Raw genomic sequence first — 24,550 nt, 5'->3', positions numbered from 1 at the left:
ATTGATGAGTGGATGGATAGATGGGTATGTAATAGCAAGAATAGTCAAACATTCATGGTAGGACCTAGGAAACATTTAGATCCGGGGAATAATGGTGCTCACTGTAAAATTATTTCAGCTTTTCTATATGTGGGAAATATTTCGAAATTAGATGTTGGAAGTAAAAGATTACCTTAACTGTTGAGGGAGAATGGATTTCGGGGGAACAAGAGTAGAAGTGGACAGATTGTTGAGGATGCCATTGCAGTAGTGCAGTGAGAGATGATGATTGTTTGGAGTGGTGGCAGTGGACTTGGAAGGGAGTCATAAAAGCCAAGAGAAGAAAATGTTTTAATAGGGAAGGAATAGTTGAGCTGAATGCAGCCCATAGATCAGGCAAGTTGATGATGAAGGTATCCACTGGAACATGAAGCATACTGATGGCAATGAGAGCAGATTCTGAGGTGTTGTATAGCAAAATACACTAAAAAAAGTTTTTAAAAAATCTCAAAAAAACATTAGGAGAAAAATACTCATACACACACACAAACATGCACAAAGAAACTACAACATAAAAAACACTGCCATATTTCAATAAGAAGAGACAACCTAATGGGAAAAAATGGACAAAAGATATGATAAATTCTTAGCAGAAGAAATGTGATGTTCAGTCTCACTCATTATTATATAATTGTCAATAAACAACAATGAAAAACCATATTTTTCTCTTTAGGTTGTAAAATATTTGATACTTCATAAGAATACTGTCATATTCTGTAGGTATGCAAAGACATTTTGAAAGATAATTTAGTGGTATCTATCAAAATAAAATTGCTTATACCTGTTTTCCATTAATTTTACTTCTAAGAAAATGTCATGCAGAAATAGTTACATAGGTGTTCAAGATTATATCTTATTCACCAAATATAACACTAACTGGGTTTCCCTGGTGGCGCAGTGGTTGAGAGTCTGCCTGCCAGTGCAGGGGACACGGGTTCGAGCCCTGGTCTGGGAGGATCCCACATGCCGCGGAGCAACTGGGCCCGTGAGCCACAACTGCTGAGCCTGCGCGTCTGGAGCCTGTGCTCCGCAACGGGAGAGGCCACGACAGTGAGAGGCCCGCGCACCGCGATGAAGAGTGGCCCCCACTCGCCGCAACTGGAGAAGGCCCTCACACAGAAACGAAGACCCAACACAGCCAAAAATAAATAAATAAATACATTTATTAAAAAAAAAATATATATAACACTAACTGAAAGATGCATTCCAATTTTGGAGATATTAAAATGTGAAAATAAGTATAGTCTAGAATTGATGAAATACAGCAGTAGAAAGGTGTTCATTATAACATTGTTTATAAAGTTAAAATTGATTGATGATAACTGAATTTTAAGCTGCCATTAAAAGACCAAAGATCTAATATACTGACACGGAAACATAGCCACTATTGTTAAGTGAAAAAATGAATTTGCAAAAGAATATTTACGGTCTTATTTCTATAGGAAAAATTAATATATGTATATACTTACAGCTTCATTTAAAAAAATGCTGGTAGGATAAACACCAAAATGGGGCAAAATTTTGAGAATGAGATTGGCATGGAGGTGAGGATATCTTTTCCTTTTACTTCATACATATATTTTTCTTTTTTATAAAACAAAGATCACGTTATTTTTGCAAAACCCCAAATCTCTTCATATTTTAGCCTTAACAACCTGATCTGGATGAAGTTATCTATTTGGGAATGAGATAGTAAAAGGGTAACATCTACCTTAGCATTTGGGGATTAAATTGATTATTTCATGGTTAGTGACAAGGCTTGTAAAACTTTGGGCTTTATTTCTAAATCTGAATGAATAATAATAGGGTTAGAATCTGGAAGCTGTAGAATTATAAAAGTGGGAAATGGATGATAGGAATACTGTGGTGATGAGGGGGAGAAGCAGGGATATTGTTCAAAGGCAGAAAGGTAGAATTGAGAGGATGCATGGACATTTTGTCCAAAATTCAACATTGTATAATCATTATCCTGAAATTCAGGAAATAGAAGCCTTGAGATATGGGAAATGGGACTCTTTCCAGGGATTTGGCTGCCAAAGTTCTTATGTCCTTGGGGCCTAGAGAAGTACCCAGCAAAGACAGCTGCAGTCATACATTTGGCAGGTACAGCTGACACTGAGAAGGGTGGATCAACAGATTGGCACAGGCGAAGGCAGCTGCCTCAGTATTCACATTTTAAAATAATCATTAAAAAAGGGACATTGCCATAACAATTTTTAAATATAAATAACTATATGCCATCTTAATATATGCTGGATATTAACATTTTCATTAGTAGTGTTGAGTAAACTATTATAAAATAAAAGATGATCTCTATTAAGGTTATTTAAGCTGTAAAAGTCCATTATTCCATATAGGTCAACACTCCCTCTACAAGCTGTCTTTCTCTTGACCACCTTGGAAATTGTGCTTCAAAATACCTGTCTACTTCAGCCTACAAGATTTCATCTACTAATGAAACTCAACAAACGCCACTTGAAAGGAAAGCTGGGTTTATTCTTTTCGTTAGCGCTCATCTTCCGCCCGCGATCGCAGCTGCGTAGCCAATGCAGGTCCGGTGCCCTGTGGTCCCCCGGAGACTGCAGGCGCCACCGATTTTATACCTCCCGGGAGCGCCGAAGGGGCTAACCGGAGCCGCACGTTGAAGGACTGTTATGCCGGTACCTGGCAATCCCAAGGAACCTCTGGAGGAGTAAGTTGATTCGCTTCTCTGGGTGCCCAAGAAGAAGAAGTTGCACTGGATCCTGGGAAGGAGTTCTCAACCGGAAGATTTGCCTGGGGACCTGAGCGCTTCCTGTTTGGTAACTAAGGGCGCGAAACGGTTGCTAGAGCTCCAGTAGCAACTACCCCGGAGCTTTGCGAGTTCCTGGGGTTGCCTCAGGTGCCGCTCACGGGCGATACGAGAAGGTGGATCTTACCTCTGCACCTTTCCTGAGGTCCCCTATCTGTTTGTCATCATGAGTAGTGAATTCCTGGCGGAGCTGAATTGGGAGGAAGGGTTCGCCATCCCGGTGGCGAACGAGGAGAACAAGATACTGGAAGATCTGGTAAGCATCAGGTGAAGAAGGCGGGGGAAGAAGGGGTCTGTTGGGGGACGTTTTCTAGTTGGCAGAAATACCCCAACCCTTTTATTTCTCTCCGTTCTTTCCTTAATCCCATCTCTTCTCGGTCTACCTCTCTCCGGCAGCATCTCCTTCCTCCCTCACCTGCTAGCCCTTTTCGGTACTTGCTAAAGCATTAAAATCAATCAATCAATCATCAATCAAATTGAAACGATAATTGATATTCACAACTATAAAGCTTGAATCTTTACTCCCTCCTCCTCTTCCACTTCTTGCACTCATTTCCAGCCTCCTGAGCAGTAGAGGGAAGGCTGGTTCTCGCGCCCGCTTTTTCCTTCCTCAGAATTAAGCGCAGTTTGCAAAGGGACTTCTGAGGTTTGCGTAGCAACAGTTATTTGCGGATGTTTGTAAACAAAACATGTTATGGTTGACATTTCTTTTTGAGTTACTGCCTATGATGTTTAAAGTTTAAAGTGACTCGAAGAAATGTTTTCCAGAGGGATGTTCTAGTAAGTATGTATAATGTGCAGTTTACAGCTTTTTAAAGTGAGGATTAAGTTGTCACAGAAATATATAAAATATTTTTGTAAGGAGTATTTTACACCAGCTTGCAACCAATGCATGGTAGTTGTTAAAAATAAAATTGCAACCAGCTCAGGGAACTTTGAAAACCCGTTAGCAGTCAGTCTAAAGTTCCATCACATGGCAATGTGTTGTGTGGAAGAGGGTCCAAGAAGACCGATGATGTTTACACTACTTTAGAGAATGGAAGAGAAGGTCTTCTCTCCTCTGAGAAATGAAAATGAAAATCCTCCACTTTGTTTTTTGAAAATATTTTTTTCAAACTCTTCTGACTTATTTACTTATATCTAGTGTAGATGGCTTCAGATTTTGTTTTTTGTTTTAAGTGAAGGGCAGCATTAGGAAATATAAGAGATCTAGCACTGAGTACTGAGGACTAATAATAAGTATCCAGTCTTGGGTTCTGATCCTGCTTACCAGCGTTGAGTCCATTTCTTCTTCTGTAAACTGGAGATAAGTAAAATAATTATCTCACAGGGTTGTTATACAGCTCTAAGGACTTTAATATAGGTTAAGTTCCATTCAAACGTTAGTTTTTGGTATTATTGCCATAATATTTGGCTCACAGGACTTTATATACACATTACTTGTATTAGCTATTTAGAAAAATATTAAAGAGCAATAAAAAGAGTAATGAGGGCCATAATCACTTCACCTGAATAAACTCCAATATTCAAAAAGCAACTCTTGAAAGTTTAAGATATTCAAACAGAAGAGAAGGGTATAAGATAAAAAATTCAAGATATTCCCTCCCCAAAGTACTCACTGTGTTGACCGTAGAAGTGGCTATCATGGCTTTAAACAAATATCCCAGACATCATGGTCTACAGGTATACAGATAGAAAAGACAGGAGTATTATAAAACTGGGATCCTATTACATGTGCTGCTTTTAACATAAAAATTTAAATTTAATTTTACTTGTGTTTAAAAGGAGAAAATGAACGGAATTGTTGAATTTCAGTGAGTATTACTTGGTTATAAGAGATAGTGGTTGCTAAAAGATTTCTTTAACATTAAGAAAAACTAAATAAGAAAAATGAAATGGTTAAATTAATTGTTTTTAAAAAACTTCTTTGCTTCATTTGTAGACAGTATGGGTTGACTCCCTGATCTTTCATTTCTCATCTTTGAAATGAAGAAATTAGCTCTCTTACCCTTCCTGCCACCTTCTTTTCCCCATTAAAAATATTGGTTTTATTATTTTTATAATATCAAGGTTTATTTTATTTTCATTCTATTCAGTGCCCTTAATTTATTACAAGTGTTTAGTCTTAGTTTTATATTTAAAATGATTTAATGGTTGTTCATGCAGCCACTTTTACTAAGTTTACCTTTTTTTGAATTTTTCACTTTGATTCATGTTTTGACTGGTTGGGTACTATCCATGTGTGGGTTTCAAGAAGGACCCACAGTACTGTGCTTTCAACTCCTCACAGCCCTGGCTGCCAGTCTGGTTCCTTGCATTGCCGACTTTACATTTATATTCCTTAAATCATAGTATCAGATCTTCAAGATACTTTCTCTCTCCCCCTACTCCTTCCTCCTGGGGTCCTGTGTTTCCCAGTATGGACTATTTTCCCACAGGCCTATTTCCCAGCTGTTAACTTGAGAATTCCCTTTCCTTTACTGGGTTGATGCTCTATTTCCTACATCACATAGCTTCTTTTTTCTTAGATTATTTTTCCCTTATTTTAATGAAATACTTTCTTGTGTCTCCCTAAGAAGGGTCTATGGGAGGTAAACACTGTGAATCTGAAAATGTTTTTATTTATCTTCACATATGATGGTAATTTGGCTGGGTAGAAGATCCTAGAATAAAAATAATTTTTCCACAGAATCTGGAAAGTATTGCCCTATTATCTTCCAGCAGTGTTGTTGGTGAGTAATCTGATATTAAAATGATTTTCATTTCTTTGTAGCTTACTTTTTTAATCTCTGAAAGCTTTTAGGGTTTTATTTCATCTTTACATAGCAATTTTAATTTTGGTAACTATATCAATCATAGTTTTAATTTTCAGGTTATTTGCTTATTGCTTTTTTGTATCACATGGTCTTGTTTTAGGGGTACATTATCATTTACAATCTCTCTGAGTGTGTGTGTGTCTGTGTGTGTGTGTTTAGTTCTTGTCTTTTGTGTCCTGAATTATCTGTTTTCTTTGGGATCTTTTTGTTTGTTTATCTTGATGTCCCTCACATTATGTAAGTTTTCAATATGTATCTGGTGGTCCTTGCATGTCCTTTTATACTTAAGAAAGAGGCAATAAAATGTTGTTTGGGAACTCTATGGGGAAGGAATTATCAAGTTGTGGAGAGTTAATCGTTATGCTTTCATTTAAAAAGCAGATGCTTTTGCTCTGGGTTCATTATGCAATGATAAAAGTCATAATTGATGAAGAAATAAAAGTGATAAAGCACCAAACATCACAACAGCGAAATACGTAAAAGTAAAAGCTATTATAAATGCAAGTAGGCCTTGACAAAAATATGTAGTGAGATACTTCAATATTTACTTCCTCAGAATTAGACAACTCTAATAGACAAAAATAAAGATATAAAAGATATGACTAATACAACAAAAATAAGGACATAGAGAACATATATCCCTTAAGTAGAATATGTTCATAAAACATTACAAAGGTAGATTATGTACTAGACCAGAACAAAAACCTAAAAATGAGTGCTAAACCTTAAATACAGTAGGCTAAGTAAAATAAGCTGGACACAAAAGGACATACTGTATGGTTCCACTTATATGAGATAACCTAGAGTAGTCAAATTGGTAGAGACACAAAGTAGAATGCTGATTTCCAGGGGCTGGGGGTAAGGGGAATGGGGAGTTGGTATTTAATGGGTACAGAGTTTCAGTTTGGGAAGATAAAAGATTTCTGGAAATGGATGGTGGTGATGGTTGCACAACACGTGGCAGTACGTAATGCCACTGTACTTAACGTACACTGAGAAAGGGTTAAAATGGTAAATTTTATGTTATCTATATTTTATAACAATTTAAAAATGAGTGATGGAAAACTTATAGGTCACATATTATGATCATAAGCCAATAGAATTTATAATAAACAATTTAAAAAATTATCCGCCATTGTTAGGAACTGAATACTTGCGTGCCTTCCCCACCCCCCACCCCCGCCCCATACATATGTTGAAGCCCTAACCCCCAGTGTGATGGTATTCAGAGGTGGGGCCTTTGGGAGGTAATTAGGTTTACATGAGGTCATGATGGCGGGGAAGGGGTAGCATGGGATTACTGTCCTTATGAGAAGAGGAAGAGAGACCAGGGCTCTTTCTGTCATATGAGGACTCTGAGAAGGCAGCCATCTGCAAGTCAGGAAGAGAAATTTCACTGGAACGGAATTGTCTGGCACCTTGATTTTGGACCTCCTAGCCTCCAGAACTGTGAGAAATAAATTTCCATGTTTTAGCCACCCAGTCTATGATATTTTGTTATGGCAGCCTGAGCTGACTAAGAGATCCATCTTAAATATTGATACTTAGGTGAGTTTCTCAGAAATATATTTCTGGATAGCTTTATATCAAAGAGAAATTGAAAGGAAAAAAATCACCTTTTAAAAAATAATAAAAGGAGACTGCTTCATGCCCACACCCACAGGAAACGGCAAAAATCTTAGAGAAAACTTATAGCCTTAAATGCCTTTATTTTAGATCAGTGTCTTAGCTTGGGTTACTACACCAGAGTAACATAGACTGAGTGACTTAAAAACAGACTTATTTCTCACAATTATGAAGGCTAGAAGTCAGGACCAGGGTGCCATCATAGCTGAGTACCTATGAGAGCCCTCTTTCTGGTTTGTAGATGGCTGCCTAAGAGAGAGAGTGAGCTCTGGTCTCTCTTCCTCTTCTTATAAGGACACTATTCCCATCATGAGGGTCCTACCCTCATGTCATAATTTAAACCTACTTACCTCCCAAGGGCTCCACCTCCAGATAAATATCACATTGGGGATTAGGGTTTCAATATATGAATTTGGGGGTGACAAATATTTAGGTCATAAAAATCAGTAAGACAAAAAGTAAAGAAACTAAGAACTCCTCTTAATAAGTTTTGAAAAAGAACAATAAAGTAAAAAAAAAGGGAATTAAAATAAAAACTGAAGTTAATGAAATAAAAAGCAAAAAATACGTATTTATTATTACAGTTGACCTTGAACAGTGTGAGGGTTAGGGGGTGCTACCTGCCCCCCCACCCAGCAGTGGAAAATTTGAGCACTGCTATCTCTGTCTCAAAAACAGGGAAATGATTCACCCAAGGGCAGGAAGCTGAAACAGTTTGGATAGAATCAGAAATCAAACCTTAGTTCTTTTGATTCCCCATATTGTGATCTCTAAGCAAACACAAACTTTTCCCCACACTTAGTTAAAGATCTGTAAAATGAAAATATAGGTACTATATTTATTGAAAAAAATCCCCATATAAGTGAAACCACAGTTCAAACCCAGGTTGTTCAAGGGTCAACTGTACTTAGTAAGTTTAATAAAATATAGGACATAACAAATGAGTAAATTAGTATTTATTTTCTTTCTTCCTTCGTTAAAAATTCAAATATTTCTTCTGCACTTTAGTGGACGGTGTTGTGTACCTCCTGGGTTGTAGCCCCAACATGGGGAACCACAGCTCCGAACACTAAGGAAGCATATTTTTTGTTGTTGAGCTTTTATACTGCTTTGAGGGGTGACATACTCTAGTGGTCCTGAGAATCTGTGTTATAATTTCCTAAAGGTTTGTTTGTTTGCTTGCGTTTACACTGTTTTGTTTCTACTCAGGGTTCTTATTTAAAAGACACACAAAATTTATTAAGAAACAGGTTTTAAGCATGTGAGAGTTAGTTGTTCTGTTCTGTTAAGCTTAGCCTAAGTCTGTTGGTTTTGAACAGGAGTTCAGGGAGGAGCTATTATGCTGCATGTACAGCTACTTTTCAAATTTATGTTTCATGCTCTGTGTTTTTGTTACATCTTGTTGCTATGCTCTGTCTGCTTTAGCTATCTTGTGGTTTAATTACAGAATAGAATCTTATTAAATTGCATTTTAGCAGTGGACCTGCTAACGCTGTAAATCTGAGAGAGATTTCTATTCTCTTTTAATATGGTGCTAATTTTCCCACAGAGCTATTTTATAATATTTAAAAGATTAGTAGATTTTAGAAGTTTAAATGGATATTGAAAGAAGTGAAGTAAATGAGGATTTAATTTTCTTTTGATTTTAGATCCTTTTAATATGGTAAAAACTTAGTAGGACTTTGGTTAATCATATAATTTATTATTTACAGTTGTCAAAGCTGCGGGATGAAAGGTCAAGCTTTCAAGATCAGCTACGTGACTATGAAGATCGAATTAATGCTATGACTTCTCACTTCAAAAATGTTAAGCAAGAATTCTTATTTACCCAGGTACAATAATGTTGAAATTCACATTGATTATATCATGTGTAGTCATGGAACATTTCACATTGCATTTACATCTATGATTTGATTTTAGAGATATAATAGGAAACTTTCGCATAACTAAATAATTATGAACATAATCTTGAACCTGAAAGTAGGTAGAAAAAAAGACTTTTAGGAACTCCACTGCCACCAAATTCAAGGAATAATTAGTTCATTTGAAAAGAGAAATCATCATTCAAACAGCCTGATATAATATTAGTCAGCTGATTATATGAGAAGGGTACAGTGATGGTAGTGAGAAACTATGGCATTAAGTGGAAGCAGACCTAATAAAACACATAATAGAGTTTCTGTCTACTTTTAAATTTTTCAACACAACCCCCTGGAGCCATTTTGAGTGGAGGCAAATAGTCCACACACTTCAGTAGCCCTTAGGACACAATGGTATTTTAGCATAGTTTAAGAATTGAATTTTATAATGACAATTCTGAGATAATAGAAAAGTTAAATTATATTCAGGAAACTAAGGTAACTGGGAACAGTACAATGCATTTTAGAAATATTGACACAAATAATAAAAATTAAAAGTTAGAGTGATTAATTAAGTAAACATCTGTTTTATGGACAATCTATTCATGTGTAGAATCTCTTTCCCTGATGATGCCCAGGAAATCAGAAAGCTCTGTAAATCAGCATTGGAGAGTTTACTAACTTCCATCTGAAGCTATTTTTTAAAAAAATGCATCAACTTTCCTTTGAAGAAGTATGTAATTCTTAAAAATGAAAAAAGTCATGTTTTTAATACCAATTTATACTTAATGTAGGTAAGTGTTTTATGGGTTTTTACAAGTCTTATTAGAAAGTTATAAATTTAATGAACTTTTAAAAACAATCTCAAGATTTTTGTATCCTGATGTGATTTAGTAACTAATAAGCAGTTTGGAACATCTTTTCTTCAAGTTATTAAGCCACTGAGTTGGGGAATTGAGAAACAGAGATTTTCTGCAGGTGTATTTCATTATAGCCAAACCTCAATTAAGTAGGACAATAGAGACAAAAGACAGTAAACTTCCTTCAACACTAACAGCCTTAATAATGTAAAAATAATACAAATGGTGATAACTTTGAAGCCCTACAAGATCAGTAGTCAACAAATACGATTTTATTAAGTAAAACTTAACACAAAGGCATCATTGTATATTAACATACTCTAGGACATATTTATAACCATCACTGTTTACATAATTACTTAAAAATTATCTCTGTTAATTAGAATATGTGATCAATTCTTATAAACATACCATTTCCTAAGTATTTTTAATTAGTTTCATTTTTTATTTTTAAATAAATGAATTATATCTTTTAAAGTCTCAGTATATAAATTTTGGTTTTCAGCAGTTTCCCTAGACCAAAATAATAACTGAAAACTGCTGACAACATTTTTTCCTAGCACATTCCATGAACTGACTTCTTACAACTAGTAAGCAACACCGACTACACTGAATCACAAAGTCTAATGTGGTGTAGGTTTCAGAGAAGTGGAATTAATAGTACTTGATCTAAGCATTTTGTGGGAACTTTGTTATTTTCTGTCTAGTGGATTATTATGACTATTTTATAATATTAAAATTTAAAAAATCTTTCTGTCTTGTATATTATTCTCTAGTCTCTTTGCAAAGCCAGGGAGCATGAGACTGAAAGTGAAGAACATTTTAAGATGATTGCTGAAAGAGAACTGGGACGAGTGAAGGATGAAATGCAACGACTGGAAAATGAGATAACTTCAATACGGGAAAAGAAAAGTGATAAGGAAGTATGTGTTGAAATGTTATTTAACATTGTGTGCTATTGTTCCTCCTTCCCTCACCAAATAAACATTTTTTTTTTTCTGTACGGCAAAGGCATTCTTTAGTTTCCTGACATTCACTTATGTTGTTTTTTGGACAATGAAACTCACATGGAGCTGTAATTTGAATCAACAGTGATAGAATGTTACATTTATTTTCTCAATATTCATTTACCAAATAGTCATTGAGCCTTACTATGTGCAAAGTACCATGCCGGCTGCCTGTTATATACCACACTAGGCATAATTTATAAGTGCTACATTTTTAAAAGCTACATTAAAAAAGTCACTTGTAATTTTGAATTTCATTTTTCAGTCAAAATTTTTACTTTTCATATTATCAGCTGGTGATTCTAATATTAAGCTACTGTAACCTATTTTTCTCTTTCTTAGTTTTTAGTTACGTGGCTGGGAGCTCTTTCCAAATTCAATTCTTATCTTTACATATACATATACTTATGGAAATGTATATATCTGTATCTCTCTATATGTATACATGTATGTATACATATGCATACATATCATATTAATTTGTATATGTTTGCATATTGATCTGTTTTCTTTTTGTGAACCTAGATTTGTTAAATGAATACATTGACAGAAATATTTTTATCTGCTTAACTACTATATTTATTTTAATTAGACATGCTTCCAAAATTTCTATATAAGAGGTCTTTTAGAGGCAGCAATCTGATTGGAAATGGGGCTGAAGGGGACTTGTCTTGGGCTTGAGTTAGCATATCAAGTACATTATTTTTATTAAGGTTGTGGATCAGCTTGGGGTAGTTTGGGTGGAGTGACTAATGAGATTGCTCTAGGGTAGCTACCCTGAAGCCTTTTTAAGCAACCTTTGGCTCAACTACTATTCTCAACTTTGTATAATCATCTCCCCTCTATTTCACAACTGAATAATTAAAATATTAGTATGATAGTTATACAATTAAATATGGTATTTATATACATCTGGCCAGGGACAGAGACAGGATTTCTTTCTTCCTTTTAAATATGTCCTGTAATATGTAATGTTATGTTTTATTTTAATTTGTACAGTAAATAATGTTTTGTAATCTCCCCATGCCCCCTCTCTTTGGAAATTAGAATTACATATTTAAAACTACTCAAAAACTGGATGGTTTGAAATGTCAAATGAACTGGGACCAGCAAGCATTGGAGGCATGGCTGGAAGAATCGGCTCATAAAGATAGTGATGCCCTCACTCTTCAGAAGTATGCACGACAAGATGATAATAAAATTAGGGTGAGATATTATAAATCGTAGTGTTAGATTTTCTCTGAATCTGTAATATATCAACCATTTAATCTAAATTGGACTTCTAATTTTAAAGTAGTTCTTAAACATTTTGGGTCTAATAAAGCCAATTATCCTGTCTCTAGAAAAATGACTATACTCAAATATCCACAAAATTTTGCTGCAAGTTTTACAGATCCTCTGAAGCCCTTTGACCATTTAGGGCTCTCTGGACTCCCGGTTAAGAATCCTGATTGAGAAGGTTTCTCAAAAGCATTTCAGAAAAGAAAGTTTTGTAGTAGAACTATGTATAAGTATTTTAACTTCTTTTGTGTAATAGTTTGAATGTTACAGATAGTTTTTGCTGATTTGAGACTATAGTGCTATTGATTATTTAATATATTATTATAACCGTTACTTAAAGATCTACTTGTAATTAAATCTGGTAATATTTTAGTATCATGAAACATGCTATTTTCTAATAGATTAATACCACATGCATTAGTTAAAATAATTTTAAATGGCAAATTATTGTTTAATCTTTTTTCTAACTTACTTTAAAAAGTATTAAAAGTCTTTTTAGAAACAATTGGGTTATCATTGCAGCACTATGTGGCTAGAAGATAAAGAATATATATATTATTTTGTAGTTATTTTAGATGTCAAATAAATATGTGTAATATAATAATACTTAATGTGAGATAGGCTAACAGCTTTTATGTTAATAAAATGATAATTATGAATATTTTTGCATGTAATTACATCATAGGCACTGACCCTGCAATTAGAAAGACTGACAGTGGAATGTAATCAGAGAAGAAAGGTACTTGACAATGAACTTGCAGAGACTCTAAGTGCACAGGTTGGTTTAGTAAAGATTTTTACTTCTTAATTGTCAAAGTGATGTTTAAAAAGCACTTAAATTCACAGAAATATTATTTGGTCTTCATTTGACAGTTAGAATTGGATAAAGCAGCCCAAGATTTTCGTAAGATTCATAATGAAAGGCAAGAACTCATTCAACAGTGGGAGAACACAATAGAACAGATGCAGAAGAGAGATCGAGACATCGATAACTGTGCCTTGGTAAAGTAGTTGTTTGGTCCTTGCAACATTCAGCTGTATTTATCTCTTTTGTATTTAACTCATTCATTTCAAATGTAAATCGCACTGTTATTTGAAAGTCACTTTTGTAGCAGGATTCAGTAGTTTTGGTAAATGTTTTTCAAAGCTGACCCTGTATCCATTTAGAAATGAGATTTTATGAAAATTATTTACTTATGGTATATAATGCTGAAGACTGGATCCTGACATCTCTGAAATGTGGGACAAGAGAAGATCAACAGATAATGTTATTGCAGTAAAACCAATGCCCTGACTTATACATGGTTGTCCAAGGTGCCTTGGATTTAACATGTGTGCTATTTGTGTGCTAATCAAAGGTGTAGGGAAAGGAGCCTCATGGATAGCCAAGAAAGAAGGACTGCAATAAATTTTCCCTTTTGAAACTGAGGTACCCATGATGGGGTGAAAGCTCAAAAGTGGAGGAACACCACACTGATTAAACACAGACCTAGTGTTATCTTTTGCTACTTTCAGAGGTAATTTAGGAGAACTTTTTTGGGAAATCATTAAGGGGTAAAATAGTGGTGAGTGAAAATGGGAAGATGACGGAAAGTTGGGAAGGAGAGAGAATTGAGGAGGAAAGAAGGCAGATGAGAAAATGGGCGAACTTCCATTCTGAATATACTCCATGGAAAGGCATTAGCAAGCAGCTCAGGTCACTGGGAGTTTGGAACTCTGATATCTGGATGTGGTTTACTTGTTATATGTAACCTATACGTAAAATGTGATTTCTTTATTTTAAACTTCTGTAAGTAATCAACATTTTGTCAACAAAATGGCCTATGCCTCCCTAAGGAGGGACTTGGGAGACCCAATCTTAACTATGAGTTCCTCTTATTTCTTAATGCTGATGTTGGTTTCTCTTTCTTGGCTTCATACTACTTTCAAACATCAAGTCCTGACTGCTTCCTCTGTGTAAATCAAATGTGTCAGATCTAAGACTGCAGGTCCATAATCAAATTGTCATACAACCCTGCAGCTAAATTGACTCAGCCTGCTGATTTGGCAGAATCCACAGCTTGTAGCTCTCTGGTCATATCCTCAGTGGGTCCTTATTTATGGGGTGACATTTCCTGGCTGTATGTGTTGAAAAAGACTAGGGAGGGAAACAAGAAGTGATTCCATGGGTACTGGGATGCTTCTAAGTGTTTAACAACTGGCTCTCAATTTGTGGTATTTCTGATTTCTGTGGCATCACCTGTATGAAAACTTAACTGTGAATAAATTGCCCTGTTAAAAAATGTGAACGCTGAAGTAGGAATTAAAGCATCTGATTAAGTGGTAGAAAAATTAATATACGGCAAGAAATTCTAGAATAATCATTTGACACATATAAACTTAGGAAGTTTTGACCTCCTAAGGCTGAATGAACATAGTAGATATATGGAATGTTACAATTATAGAATATTAATTGTTATATAGTTGGGAATACTAGATTAAACAAATTTAAAATGTTTTTTAAAATGCAGTGAATCTCAGATATATATTGATTTAATATGCTAATATGTACAATATTACATGCAGCATTTCTAAAACTTACTGATTTTAGAACACATACTCTCCCCTGACCCAATCTCCTGGGATTAGTTGTTTGATGGGACCCTATTCCAGAAAACTTGGAAGAAATATATTTTAGGGTAAATTTTGCTTCTCCCTCCAATTCAGTTAACATATTGCCACCAGAATCACCCGTAAAAACCACATATGATCTTTTTACTCCCCAGCTCTAAAATCTTTATTCCATGTTGCTTAAAAGCTGGCCCTTTTTAACATGGCAATTGAAAAATTGAATTCTTCACCATTTGGCCTTAACCTCTACCTTTCCAGCCTAATCCCTATCATCTGCCTCCACCCTTTCCTATTATGTCCCCATTCCATCCCCGCCCTCCCACCCTGCACCTTAACCATGTTAGAGTCTTTATGCATCCCCATTTATCTTTTTAGGCCCAATGCAAATGAAGGCTCTTAGGTAAAGCCTTTTAATGATTTCTCTTGGGTAGACTTCATTATCTCTTTGCTCCCATAGTATTAATACTTTGTCCATACCTCAGTCACTACGTTGTATATTCTAGTTATTTTGTATCCCCAAGACTAGCAAAAAGCCTGCGTGCAGACATTCCTACTGAAACCAATAACAAAAATAATATTCTCAAAAAATGAAAAAAACTGGTCTTGTGAAATACTTGGAAAATTTCATTGAAATCCAACTTTCTGTGTGAAAACTATTCAATACTGTTATATTTTTTTACATGTCACCTTTTGTTGAGGAAAGATTGACATTTTTCTCATCCCTTTAGCAAAGTACCAGATGGATGAAATAAAATACAGAGATCTTTAAAAAATGAGCTTATAGATATTAGTGTGTGGCATATTAATATTTTATTTTATTCATATAAATTAGTCTCTCTTTAAAAAACATTTTCTTAAGTTTTGGTAAAACAAATGCTATAGAAAAACTAAATTCCTTTTAGTTTTAGTTTTGTTTGTTATATTAAATATATATTTAACATGTATTTTAAATCCTAGGCATTAGCAAAGATAAAGCAGGAAATAAGAGAAAAAGAAAATTTGGTTAAGGAAAAGATCAAGTTTTTGGAAAGTGAGATTGGGAATAACACAGAGTATGAGAAAAAAATTTCTGTTGCTGATCGTAAAGTTTTAAAATGTAGAACGGAATATCAATGTCATGAAACTAATCGAATTCAGCTGAAGGATGAGGTATGTCAACTAAAAAGACTGGTTTGTGTGTTTATAACAAATTACTACACAAATAAGCATAAAGCCTTTCCTTTGATTAAGAAACTGCCTTCTAGTTCTTTTTGTTACATCCCTTCATGTTGTGGCACTTTTAGGATACTCTAATGAGACCTTGCTTGGATGAAGGCAACAGGGGGCTGTCATTCATATCACAGGTGGTGTGAAGGGCTCCCCCTGGAGTTGTGCAGTGCCCAACTTGACTGTCACACATGGTGTTCTGTAAGTGACCCAAGGCAAAAGGCTCCTGAAGGGTCTAGGCTGGAAATCATAATTATAAGATAACCGACAAATGAGCAAATGTGAAGATGAATTATTGACATCGGTGATAACTTGAAGTGTCCTTCCAGTGCTACATGTGTATGGTGGTTTTAACTCTCAAATTCTAGGTGGAACTACCTGCTGAAGTTCAGTTTCTTACCTTGTTAAGGGAAAATATTTCAGTGTGGTAGTGGGACAATGTAGTGGTATAATGTCTTTAAACAGACTAAGAGAGAATAAAATTCTCCTGCTTTGTTCTTTTCTTTTTTTGAGCATACATGCCAACTAGATTATTCCATAGGGAGAGTTAGCAATCCCCTTAGTTAGCAATAAAGGGATCTTTATGAAATTTGTGCCTTGAGGCCATGTTATCTGAAGTTACTGCTATTTGGGTGGGAAATTGGAATATTGCAGAGCATTTTATTCTATAAGTTGTTATACTTTATATTCTTGATAAAGAAGGAAAGATTTTTTTTCTGTCTGAAGAGAATAATTAAGATCTTGAAAAAGTAAAATAAATGAATTTCTTGCATAAATTAAACGTCACTGCTAATAGCTCATTCTCAAAATTTTTAAAGTTTAAACCAATTGCAGAAAAGAATGCAGGTATTCATTCATTTATCATTTGCTTATTGAAATAAAATTCACATATCAAATACACCCTTTTGAAGTGTACAATTCAATGGTTTTTAGTATTTCACAGAGTTGTGAAACCATTACCACTATCTAATTTTAGAATATTTTTGTCTTACAAAAAGAAATCCCATACCCATTAGCAATCACTTTCCTTTCTCCCCTCCTACCAGGCCCTGGCAACTCCTGATCTACTTTCTGTCTCTATGATTTGCCTATTTTGGACATCATACAATATGGTGCATTTTGTGTCATGATTCTTTTACTTACATAATGCTTTCAAGGTTCATACAAGCTGTAGCATATAAGAGTACTTCTTTTTTTTTTCCTCAAAATTTTTTTATTGTGGTGAAATACATATAATATAACACACATTTACCATCTTAACTGTTTTCAGGTATACAGTGGTATTAAATACATTCCTAATGTTTTACAACCATCACCATCACCCATCTTCATAACTCTTTTCTTGTAAAGCTGAAACTCTGTACCCATTAAACAATAATTTCCCATTTCCCCTTCCTCCCAGCCCCTGGAAACCACCATTCTACATTCTGTCTCTGTGATTTTGACTACTCTAAGTGCCTCATATAAATGCAATCATAAAGTATTTGTCTTTTTGTGACTGGCCTATTTCACTTATTTTACTTAGCATAAGGTCCTCAAGGGTCATCCCTGTTATAGTATATGTCAAAATTTTGTTCCTTTTTAAGGCTGAATAGTATTCTATTGTGTGTATATACCACATTTTGCTTATCCATTCATCTGTCAATGGCCTTGGGTTGCTTCCATGTTTTAGCTATTATGAATAATGCTGCTGTGAACATGGGTGAACAATTATTTCAGAATTGCTGATCATATTGTAATTATATTTTTAATTACTTGAGGAACTGCCATACTGTTTTCCACAGTGGCTGTACCATTTTACATTCCCACTAACAGTGCACAAGGGTTCCAATTTCTCCACGTCCTTGTCCATACTTGTTATTTTGGGGTTTTTTGATAGTAGCTATATTAATTGGTGTGAGGTAGTATTTCACTGTAGTTTTGATTTGCATTTCCCTAATGATTAATGATGTTGAATGTCTTTTCATGTGCTATTTGCCTTTTGCATCTCTTCTTTAGAGAAATATCTATTCAAGGTCTTTGCCCATTTTTGAGTCAGGCTGTGTTTTTGTTGTTGTTGTTGTTGAGTTTTAGAAGTTCTCTATATATTCTGGATATTAATCCCTTATCAGATATATAATTTGCAAATATTTTCTCCCATTCTTTGGGTTGCCGTTTTGCTCTGTTGTTATTGTTTTTGTTGTACAAAAGTTTTTAATTTAACGAAGTCCAATTTGTCTACTTTTTCTTTTGTTGCCTGTGCCTCTGGTGTCACATCGAAGAAATCATTGCCAAATACAATGTTGTGAAGCTTTTGTTCTATGCACTTTTAACTCATACATGTAGGTCTCTATAATATGCCAGGATTTGCAAGTTATTTAAAATTTAATATCAGATCAAAAAGAAAAATTGTTAAGTATGTATTACAGCAACATGGTTATTATGTTTGTGGTTGTGATGTAGGTTAGAAATTAATGTGTTCATAGTAGAACTTCTCAGAAATGATATTAATTTATAAGATATAGAGTAAATATATAATTTCTCTCTGTTAACTAATAAATAGCTGGATTCTTTAAAAGCCACTGTGAATAGAAGTTCCAGTGATTTAGAAGCTCTGAGGAAAAATATTTCCAAAATAAAGAAGGACATTAATGAAGAAACAACAAGGTAAGAAAAAAGGTATTTAAATATGTTTATAGTTTTTGACTATTTCTAGAAAAATTATTGAATATTTGATTTTTTGGTTAAATAACTGTAAAATTATAACTACTAAATTATTAAACTTAAAAAAATTTTCCTGGGTTTTTCAGTACAAAGGCTTAGGAGCAATATTTTTATGGTTTATTAAATACACATTGGTAATAAAAAGATTTATGGCAAAAGAAACTTTCAAGTTATATGAAGAAATCTTAGGATAAACTGTTCCTTATTTGTTTGCATTAAGTATCTTTTAGACATGTTTTCTATTTTTTCCTTATAAATTCTCTATAGGTTACACAAAATTAAAAATCATAATCAGATTGTAAGAAAAAAATTAAAGCAGATAACTGAGAAAACTACATCTGTAGAGGAGAAAGCTACCAACTTGGAAGACATGCTAAGGGAAGAAGAAAGAGGTGCGAAAGTAAGTTTAGTTTCGGTTTTTTAAAAAAAATCACAGCAGGGCTTCCCTGGTGGCACAGCGGTTAAGAATCCGCCTACCAATTCAGGGGACACGGGTTCGAGCCCTGGTCCGGGAAAATCCCACGTGCCGTGGAGCAGCTAAGCCCGTGCGCCACAACTACTGAGCCTGCGCTCTAGAGCCCGTGAGCCACAACTACTGAAGCTTGCGTACCTAGAGCCGGTGCTCTGCAGCAAGAGAAGCCACTGCAATGAGAAGCCTGTGCACTACAAAGAAGACCCAACGCAGCCAAAAATAAATAAATTAAAAAAAAAAATCACAGCAAATTTAGCAATAGTGAATAAATTAGACTCTTGAGATCAGAGGAAGGAGGTCTTCTAAGAGGCTCTGATTTCTGGGGTGATTGCATTTGTAATTAGATTGTTGAGTTGTTGGACCTTTTTTTATCTTCAGCTCCTAATTCTCCATTTGCTTCACTTTCAGCATTTAACTTTGTCTTCTTTTAAAGATATAGCCCTTCTATCTTAAATTCCATGTCTTCTCAATGCCTACTGTGTCCCTGTCCCTGTTTGCCATTCGTATACATGTTTTTGTTTTTTTTTTTTTGGCTGCATTGGGTCTTTGTTGCTGCACGCGGGCTTTCTCTAGTTGCTGCGAGCAGGGGCTACTCTTCGTTGCGGTGCTCGGGTTTCTGATTGCAGTGGCTTCTCTTGCTGTGGAGCACGGGCTCTAGGCACACGGGCTGCAGTAGCTGTGGCTCGTGGGCTCTAGAGCACAGGCTCAGTAGTTGTGGCGCAAAGGCTTAGTCGCTCCACAGCATGTGGGATCTTCCCGGACCAGGGATCAAACCCATGTGTCCCTGCACTGGCAGGTGGATTCTTAACCACTGCGCCACCAGGGAAGTCCCTGTATATATGTTCTTATATTGCAAATGCATCTTGAAAAATGCCCGTGTTTTACAACTTATTTCCACCTGATTATCATCTTTTTTGTTTGTTTGTGATCAAGTTCCCCCCAGTGGTCTACGTTCATTGCATGTATTTCTTCATCATCTGCTATCTCTTTAACCTCTTCCAGTCTGGCACCATTTATTGGTAAACAGGCTTTTAAATGCTAACACTTTTACTAACTTCACTGGCATACCCCTTCTACCTTAACCTCTTTGGCATTCTGGTAGAATTAAAGCCGATTTTTGAGGAACTGGAAAAGGCTGGTTCACCGTTCCCTCTTTGAAAACTTCAAAATGATTTGTGTGACCTATCACTGTAGGCACTACTTTCTGCTTTTACTCTTTTTTTTGATGGGGGAAGAGGAGGGGTAGCTGAAGGTGGTGGTAAAATACCCCATTTGCTGAGGCTTATATCAAGCATGGTTTCATTTATATTTGGATAGAATCCAGCTTCCTCAGTGTGCTGTTGTATGTTTAAAATTCCTGAGTAGTGAAGTCATGCAACAATCTTGACTTGAGTGGCATTTGAGTCCAAATCATACAACATTATTAAAAAAAAAAAGTTGTGGGTTTTTTTCCCCCTAAGAGCATGATTTTCTGTAGTACATGGAACGAGGTAGTATTAGAACTTATTAGAAGTCTGTAAAGACTGTGAAGTTTATATGAAATACACCTTCTGAAGACATAATTAAAAACTAGTGATATTTTTAAAGAAATTAGCTGAATTAGAAAACAGTAAGATTGGCAGCATGTGTACTGATTGTGCTGTAGCAGGGCTGGGTTCATAATCTTGGTTTTTGTAGTTATTGGGGTTTTTTGTTTGTTTGAAAAAAATCTCAACTCTATATATTTTGCTGTGTTATTCACCACCAAGCACTGACTTTAAAACTCTGCCAAGCAGTCTCAGAAGGTCTTAAACCCAGTGAAAATTGTCTATTATATGAAAAATAATGTATTTTATAAGGTTATATCAGATTATATTTCTTGATTTGTGAAAATTTAAATGTGCCAGTCAGACTTCTTTTGTTTCATATTGAGGTTCATTGGATGCCAAAGGGAAATATGCTTATCTGGGTATAAGAGCACAGAGGGAAATTATTTCAACATTTTAAAATGAGAGCTTTCAATAGATCTTGGAATGGGAGATCTGTTTGAAACCTAGAATACATTGATGTGACACTGTGAGATCAAGACGGACCTGCCTCCTGAGAAAGGAGAAGTGGGAATGGGGTACTGGTTTCTATTTCCTAGAGGGCTGCACACGTAGGGAAGTCAACTGCAGGCAAGGTGTGAGTAAGGGATAGTGATAGTGCCAGTAGTGTGTTGGGGCCAGCGCTCACCAGCTCACAAGAGCTGATAGTTAAATTTTCTGGAATTTTTTACGTCAGCTGCTAAAGATAGCTACTATTAAAAATCAAATTATATAGGCTTACAATTAAATAAATTATATTAAAAATAAAAGTAATATGTACTCAGCACATATCACTTCCAAATTATTTTACTGCATTTTACTGTTATCTATGCTTTTAAGGTTACTTAAGACTATTAACATCTGTTATATCCGTCTAGTAGATATACTGCATAATGGTCTGCTATGGCATATCTCTTCCTAGCTCTGCATTTAGAGGAATCATGTTAGTAGCTTGAAATTGGCCATAGTGGGAATAAAATAATCATAGAAATCAGCCTCTTCCCCGTAACCTCCCATCTACTAGAAAGCTGACGGTTAAACATTTATCTGCTCACCACTGGATCGTGCCAAAAAGAAGGTGGGAGATTTCTTCCCTTAACACTCTCAAGACTTTAGTAAACTTTATGAGCTTAGAAGCTGTGTGTCTTCAGTATATTTTATGTTCTAAGGAAACCAGTGGAATGGTCAAGTTCTAAGGCTAAGGTGACATAGGATAGAATTAAGATGACAGATCAAGGTCATGACACAGGAATAGAAAACTACTATCTAGTCTACTAGACTAGAGTAGACTACAAGCAATGTTGGGGATTTGTTGAAACTGTGGGAAGGGCTTTATATTCTTAAGGGCTAAAATGAGGGTTCGTTTATGACCCCCCAATTATAATATTCATGCAATAAAACATTACAAGGTATTATATTTCATTAATCATTGTTATTCTTATTATCAGGAAGTAGAAGTTCAGTTGAACATAGTGAAGGATGTGCTATTTAAGAAAGTTCAGGAATTACAGACTGAGACAATGAAAGAAAAAGCTGTTGTATCTGAAATTGAAGGAACCCGTTCTTCTCTAAAGCACCTCAACCATCAGTTACATAAACTGGACTTTGAAACCTTACAGCAGCAAGAAATTATGTACAGTCAGGTAGATGTTACTCTTATGAATGTCTTCATATTGATTTGTTATAATTGTGATGGTCAAGATACTGCAGTATCCTAAGAAAACAAAAATTTCTAAGAACTCTTGGGGTTGGGGGATAGACAGATGCTGAAGATGGGATATCATGTTAGGTCAGTGAAGGGTGAGGGGGCCTTAAAAGCTATTTTTTTCTTGATCTGAAATAAATGGAGAAGAGGATCGACAGCTCTAGTGAGGGAGACCATGCTTTAAAGGAACCTGGAGCAAGTGGACCTGGAGTAAAACAAAACAAGGAATGGGATGTCTGAAACCTAGAAAAACTGTATGTTGGGAATTCCCTGTCAGTCCAACGGTTAAGACTCCATGCTTCCACTGCAGGAGGTCCAGGTTCAATCCCTGGTCAGGGCACTAAGATCCTGCATGCCACACAGCGTGACCAAACAGACAAACAAAAAAACCCCCCAAACCCCTAAGACTGTATGTTGTGCAAACATCGGCATCCCCATCCCCACCCCCACCCCTGGACGAAAAAATATTTTTAAATTTTTTCCTTTTTTGTTCTATTTATATATTCTGTCTCATGTTAATTTCTTAATGTCCTCCCTCTCTACATCTTAATTTCCCCATCTAATATGTTCTTAGTTTCTCAAAATTACAGATGCTAAAGTATAATTTTCAAAATAATTCTTTAGAAGTTCATCATATTTGAGACTTTCATGGCTAACAATTTGTGACTCTTTTTTTGTACTCCTTAGAAAATGCACCCTCAAAAAATCCATGTCCATGTAAATCCAGTGAATTTACTGATGTTCCATCATGGGAGTATGATAATTGACCACCTAGCTGCTTTATTATATTTTCAGAAGATTAGTTCTGTGTTACTATCACATACTCTGGTTGTTGAAGAATAGTTTGCTCTTTCTCCCCTTACAGTAAGAAAGATTTCATCCTATAAATCACTGAAGGGTGAAAGTGACTTTAGTAAATGGTGACATCAGGCCAAATTCATAAGAAAGTATTTACAGTGTTTTTGCATTTATAGAAATGGTTTTAACTGTTTCTCCTTACTAACTTATCTTTAAAACCGGTAACAGGATTTCTACATTCAACAAGTGGAACGCCGAATGTCACGGTTAAAGGGAGAAATTAACTCAGAAGAAAAACAAACCCTTGAAGCAAAAACTGTTGAACTTCAAAAGACATTGGAAGAGAAAAAATCTACATTTAACCTTTTGGAAACACAGATCAAGCAGCTTCATGTAACTTAGCTAAAATACTTTTTATGCTTCAAATATCCTAGTCATCATTTTGTTTTAAGTCAACATGTTCCTAAGACTTGACTTTGGATAGGATAATTGCCAAGCTACCCATATATATAACAAATGTATGAGCTAATGCTTATATTTCTATACCGACTATGAGAATGTAACATTACCATTGATTATGCATTTACTGTATGCTAAGTATATGCCTTTAGTATTTTATTTCATTTAATCCTTATAAATGTCTTGTGATGAAGATATTAATACTTGTTTTACAGATTAAGTAACTTGTCCATGATTACAGCTAGGATTTGATCCGTGGTCCATGTGACTTAAAAATAGTCTTAAATAGTACATGATTGAAAAAATTGATAAATTCCAGTTTTCTATTATGTATCTGCCATAATAACTTGATTGCTTTTTATCTCTGAAGTGGCATCTAAAAGAAGCTGCTCTTTTATGGGTCATCTATTGTTATTCAAATATTTACTTAGTTACATATTTCAGATGACTCAATTTTGTTAATATGGTAAAAATGTTCTTCATCTTTAGGTACTTTAATGTTTATGGTAATATAAAACCTGTGTTAGGGGAACCTATGTAATATAAAACCTATGTTAAAGTTTAACTGGGAAGTAAGAGTGAAGGAGTGAAAACATGGACCTGAATAGGGGGAGAACTCCAAAGGTTTTAAATGTTAAACAGCTGGAAAGGCTAGTGATGAGTGTCCTCTAGTGGTTTTAAGAAGAATTGCCCTGAATTCCTTAAGGGCTACAAAGGTGAAAGGGAGCTACTACTTTTTTAAATTAGGGGGAA

At 35.2% G+C, this 24,550-nt stretch overlaps 1 protein-coding gene across 1 annotated transcript in view; it reads left to right on the top strand.

Annotated features, from left to right (window-relative positions):
• Positions 1–2,849: 2,849 nt before the first annotated feature.
• The window catches only part of CCDC39 (coiled-coil domain 39 molecular ruler complex subunit), a 45,193-nt gene continuing 23,492 nt past the window's right edge, over positions 2,850–24,550 (top strand). Inside the window, exons 1-11 of the mRNA XM_068546289.1 lie at positions 2,850–3,086; positions 8,985–9,104; positions 10,768–10,914; positions 12,046–12,204; positions 12,965–13,057; positions 13,153–13,281; positions 15,847–16,038; positions 18,638–18,741; positions 19,066–19,198; positions 22,284–22,478; positions 23,567–23,731. Of these exons, the coding sequence (XP_068402390.1) occupies positions 2,997–3,086; positions 8,985–9,104; positions 10,768–10,914; positions 12,046–12,204; positions 12,965–13,057; positions 13,153–13,281; positions 15,847–16,038; positions 18,638–18,741; positions 19,066–19,198; positions 22,284–22,478; positions 23,567–23,731 (1,527 nt within the window). The 5' untranslated portion in view covers positions 2,850–2,996. The remainder of the gene's footprint in view (positions 3,087–8,984; positions 9,105–10,767; positions 10,915–12,045; positions 12,205–12,964; positions 13,058–13,152; positions 13,282–15,846; positions 16,039–18,637; positions 18,742–19,065; positions 19,199–22,283; positions 22,479–23,566; positions 23,732–24,550) is intronic.

This window comes from Eschrichtius robustus, chromosome 6, assembly GCF_028021215.1.
Source record: "Eschrichtius robustus isolate mEscRob2 chromosome 6, mEscRob2.pri, whole genome shotgun sequence".
NCBI lineage: Eukaryota > Metazoa > Chordata > Mammalia > Artiodactyla > Eschrichtiidae > Eschrichtius > Eschrichtius robustus.
Note: the sequence above shows the minus strand (reverse complement) of the source record. Positions and strands in the feature narration are given on the sequence as shown.